Source organism: Salpingoeca rosetta, assembly GCF_000188695.1.
Source record: "Salpingoeca rosetta unplaced genomic scaffold supercont1.27, whole genome shotgun sequence".
NCBI lineage: Eukaryota > Choanoflagellata > Craspedida > Salpingoecidae > Salpingoeca > Salpingoeca rosetta.
In genome coordinates, this window is record NW_004754907.1 from 615,945 (window position 1) to 620,944 (window position 5,000).

The window sequence follows — 5,000 nt, forward strand, 5'->3', positions numbered from 1 at the left end:
GCGTGCCAGAATTCCCTGCACCGCCCGTCTTGCTGCTGCCATTACCAATACTGTTCCTGTTGCTGCTGTTGCCAGCGCCTTTGTTGCCGCTCGCCTGCCTGCTGCTGAGTCGACTGCCACTCTTCCGACCTCCACGCGTGCCAACGCCATCACCACTATTATCATCACCATCACCAGCACCGCCCTGGTGTCGCGCTGTCCTCACAGCTGCTGCTGACGCTGATGATGCGGATGCTGATGGGAGCGACGCTCTTGTTCTGCGAGTGTGCGGTGATGACGTGGATGTGGACATGGGCTTTTGCCGGCGGCTCATATGTGGACTGTTGGCGTCTGATGATGCATGACAACGGTGTTGGTGGTGGGAGGGAGAGGTAGGGGAGGGAGAAGAGTTGGAAGGAAGGAGCATGTGTGCATGAGCACAGTTGAGGAGAGGGGGTGTGTTGGCGTGAATCAAATTGAGGAAACGCATGTCACAAATGAAACAAACGAAGCACAGCAATTCAACTGCAACACACAAACACACACATGCACGTGCACACACGCACACACACACACACATTCACAAACACATGCACGCACACACATTCACAAACACATGCACGCACACACATGCACGCACACACATGCACGTACGCCCGCATGTACATGCACGCACGCACACACACACACACACACACACACACACACACACACACACACACACACACACACACACACACAAGAACGCCTTCTGCAAAACCTACATCTGGCCATGAAGAGATCAGCACTTCGGCCCTTCAACCGCGACAACGAACCACGCTTGTCCCCGTCACCACGACCAGTCCGGTCGCCACCAGCGCCGCCACGTTCACCATCAGCATCATCGGGTCCATCACTATCGCTTGCTCCCGACCCACCACCGCGCCGCTTCAACAACATGCTGCGGCTTCCACCACGACTGCTGTTGCCGCTGGCGTTCCCGCTGCTGCCACGATGTGTTGCGCCTGATGCCACCGCGCCCTGTTGCTCTCGCTGCTGCTGCTGCTGCTGCTGTTCTCCGTGCTGCTCTTGTTGCAGGCCTGCACCATCATCGTGCCCATCGCCACTGACACGACCGCTCCCGCGCTTCCGCAGCAGCAGCGAACCACGACCACTCGTCCTCTTCGCCGCTGTTGTTGTCGATGACTGTGGCGCTGATGGCGATGGCTGCGTTTTGTCCTGCACATCACCATCATCATCACCAGCGTCATCTGGAAGCGTTCGCCAGGACGTGTTCTGCTGATCGTCGTCGTCATTGTCATCATCATCGTCGTCATATTCCCCATCATCATCATCGTCGTCATATTCCCCATCAAGGTTGCAAGCACCATGCGCACGTCCATTCCTGTCATGATCAGCATCATCTGCATCATCTGCATCATCACCACCATCACCACCACTGTGCTCCTTCACGACAGCATCGAGGTCAATTTCAACTGCCCGCTGCGCCGACGGCTTTGCAACAACAGCGCCACCATCATCACCATCACCATCACCCATGACACCATCACCACCATCACCATCGTCACGGTCTGTGGCGCTGCTTGGGCGCATGAATGGAGACGGTGGCGGTAAAATCATCGCATCATCACCGCCGCCATCACGCCTGGTGTGTGCATCCACAACACTCAACTTTCCATCACCATCATCACCACTCTCACCGCCACCATTCTCACCTCCATTACCGCCACCATCACCATCATTATCGGCATTGTTGCTGATGACGCCCTGGTCGACGTCAATGACAATGGCTGCGCTCGTGTTGCTCGCACGCGAATCGTTCATCTGCGACGCAATGGTTGGGCTCAGTACCAGCGTGTCCGCTGTCGTGTCCACAGCCCAATCGCCACCGCCATCGCCACTACGGTCACCACCTCCTACCGCTGTTGCTGCGACTGCTGTTGCGCTCGTGTTGTTGCTGCTGGCGATGAGCGGCTGAAACGCAGCATGGTCCCGGGACGTCTGATGGAGAAGTGCGGGGAGTGGAAGAGGTGGATTGAGAGGAAGGTGAGAAGAATAGTGCAAAGTTATTCAGCGGGATGACGCTGCCGTTTGAGAAACAGGTGCAGCATCAAGGAAAAAAAAGCCAAGGCAACCTCGAAATCACACACAAACACCCACGTGCACTTTTGGCTTACGTTCTTGACATCCAGCGGGCTGGCCGCGTGCGAGGCAACCTGGCTCTCCCACTCGTGGTCTGTTGTGTCGAATGCAGAGTGCCATTCATCATCATCATCATCATCATCATCATCGCCACCATCATCATCGTGGTCGTCGTGAGTGCTGCGCTGGTGGGGTGCGCGTGTCTTCTTCTTCGCGTGTGTCTCTCCAACTGCTGCTACGTCTGATACATCGTGTCCGCGCTGCTTCGACCTGTCTTCATCACCGATATGGTGGGCGGGACTGCCGCCTGTTGATGTCCAGATATCGCCACCACCGCCACCACCACCACCACCATCGCGACTGTTGAGGTGGCCACCATCATGGTCAGCACCACTGCTGATGCCGTTGGGGTTGGAGCGGAGGTGGACGGGGCGCGAACGGATACGAACCATGGGCACTGAGCATGAGAACACGCACGCACACGCACACAAGCAGGCACACACGCCAGCACATGTGTGCACAGAGAATGGGTTAGTAAGCGCGCGACTCAGCAGAAGGAAGCGAACAGGCTGCATGACACGACTAACTGCATGTCCAGTGCATGCATTCGCCAGAAAATGCTCACCTCGAGCGCTGTCAGCCGTGTCGTCCAAGTCAAACTCATCATCACTGGAGAACCCATCACCATCGCCATCGCGTGAGCTGCGCGCGTGTCTGTCCTGCATTATCCTCTCTTGTTCCTGCCCCTCTTCTTCCTCCTGCTGCTGCTGCCGCCGTTGCCGCCGCTCAGCGCGGGCCGTTCGATCGTCATCATCGTCCTCATCAAACTCGCCCTCATCATCATCATCATCATCATCATCATCGTGATCATCATCATCATCGTGATCATCATCATCACGGTGGTGGTGGTGGTGGTCCGGCAAGTCGTCATCAGAGAGCGCGAGTGCCGTGAGCGTGCGCTTGACACAGCGACTCCGCCCCCGTTCGCCGTCAGCGGGCGGCAGTGGCGACGATGACGGCGAGCACAGTGCAGAGTTGGCCACGATGCTCGCTGCACCGCCGCTGCTGTTTAGCAGACCGTTCAGTCCGTTCACGCCGTTCAGGCTGTCCTCGAGTGACACCTCCTGGCTGTAGCGGTGGCGCACGCCAAGATCCTGACGTCGCTCGTGGTGTCGCGCACGCCGCAGCACAACATCAGCACCGTCGTGTTCTCGCGTGTGAACACCACCGTCAGTGGTGGTGTCGGTGCTGTGGCTGTTGTTGGTGCTGTTGTCGTGATCGGCGTGGTCGTATGTGCGACGTGTGCCTGCGTCTTCTGCGGACGCGTTGTCATTATCGCGACGGTTGTGGTCATGGTGGTGGCGGTGGTCATGGTGGTCGCTGCTGTCATCCTCATCAAACTCCCCATCGTCATCACCATCGTCATTGTGGTGGTGGTGGTCGTCGTCATCTGACGGCAGTGCATCGATGGTGGTCCGCCGCGACCTGCGTTGGCAGTGGCATGGCGGGGCGAAGCGAGTTGTGTTAGTGTGTGTGTGTGTGTGTGCACGTGTGTGCACGTGTGTGTGTGTGTGTGCGTGTGTGTGTGTGTGTGTGTGTGTGTGTGTGTGTGTGTGTGTGTGTGTGCTTGTGTGTATGTTGCTGTGTGTATGTGTGCTTGTGTGTATGTTGCTGTGTGTATGTGTGCATGGTGTTCACCTTGACGATGATCCTGGCGATCCACTCTTCTCAGATCCTATCAGACGTGCATGTGCAATGCAGTCAGCAACGACGGACAAGCAATATCACGAGCATGCCAGCAAGCGTGCGTCTGTGTGTGTGTGTGTGTAAGTGTGTAAGTGTGCGTGTGTGCATGTTTGCAAGAAACCATCGTCATGGGCGCTTACGGTGGAGCTTTGATCGGATCCACGCAATCGGTTTCGTCAGCGGACTGCACAGCGCAAAGTAGAAAGTGATGAGATGCAATGATTAAGCCAACGCGCAGCTTACACAGAGTGCAGCACGACACAACACCAACACCAACACCAACACCATTACCACCACTACCACCACTACCGCGTTCACAACACCTCTACCACCACGTGTCTCCTCACCTCTTCAGTCGCCGCTGTCGGAGCGATCCTGATGACCGCCGCTCCCCAACATGTGCGTGTGCGTGTGCGTGTGCGTGTGGCGAATGCGAAGTTGTCCATGTGGAAACGCAGCCGGGATCACGCAGCACCTCGTCCAGCACTGAAGAAAGGGGATGGGGAATGAGGGTAAGGATGTGCGTCTGTGTCTGTGTGTGTGTGTGTGTGTGTGTGTGTGTGTGTGTGTGTGCATGAACACTTATCACAGGAACCCCCCCCCCCTCTCAGCACACACACGTACACCCCTCCCCTTTTCCCTCCATCAAGATCATGTGTGCACCTGGCCGCTGGTTGAACGCCTCGACCAACTCTGCCGCCTGCTCCGCTGTCTCCTCGTCAGTGCGATTGGCGATCAGTCCCTGCAGGTGGCAATTTGTGATGAGTGGTGATTGGTAATTGGTGATGGCGGTTGTGGTGGTGGTGGTGATGATGGTGGCGTGATTGTAGGTATGCATCACTCAACGCACACTACGACACGCCTGCTTCACCATGGAGGGCGCACCGCTCACCCAACATCCCCTCCATCACTTCCATCACCCATGGCACCCATTCACCTCAGCCCACAACATCCCACCCCATCCCACCCCATCCCCACCTCGAGTGCGGCCCAGCAGTCCGGCGTCTCGGCGCCCTGAAGATCCAACAGCGCCAGCTCCACCTTGCCCACCATGCTCGCGTGGAACTGCACAACGCACCATACGCACACGTGCCCGTGAAGTGATGAGCACAGCTTCCGTGGTTCCAGGAGCA

General features: G+C 57.2%; 1 protein-coding gene across 1 annotated transcript in view; it reads right to left on the reverse strand.

Annotated features, from left to right (window-relative positions):
* Nucleotides 1–5,000, reverse strand: part of PTSG_12827 (uncharacterized protein) — a 10,494-nt gene that overhangs the window by 2,953 nt on the left and 2,541 nt on the right. Inside the window, exons 9-17 of the mRNA XM_004989773.1 lie at nt 4,846–4,932; nt 4,531–4,609; nt 4,215–4,353; nt 4,008–4,051; nt 3,820–3,856; nt 2,747–3,606; nt 2,157–2,578; nt 744–1,980; nt 1–330 (exon numbers count right to left, since the gene is read on the reverse strand). The exon at nt 1–330 is cut by the window's left edge and continues 285 nt beyond it. Of these exons, the coding sequence (XP_004989830.1) occupies nt 1–330; nt 744–1,980; nt 2,157–2,578; nt 2,747–3,606; nt 3,820–3,856; nt 4,008–4,051; nt 4,215–4,353; nt 4,531–4,609; nt 4,846–4,932 (3,235 nt within the window). The remainder of the gene's footprint in view (nt 331–743; nt 1,981–2,156; nt 2,579–2,746; nt 3,607–3,819; nt 3,857–4,007; nt 4,052–4,214; nt 4,354–4,530; nt 4,610–4,845; nt 4,933–5,000) is intronic.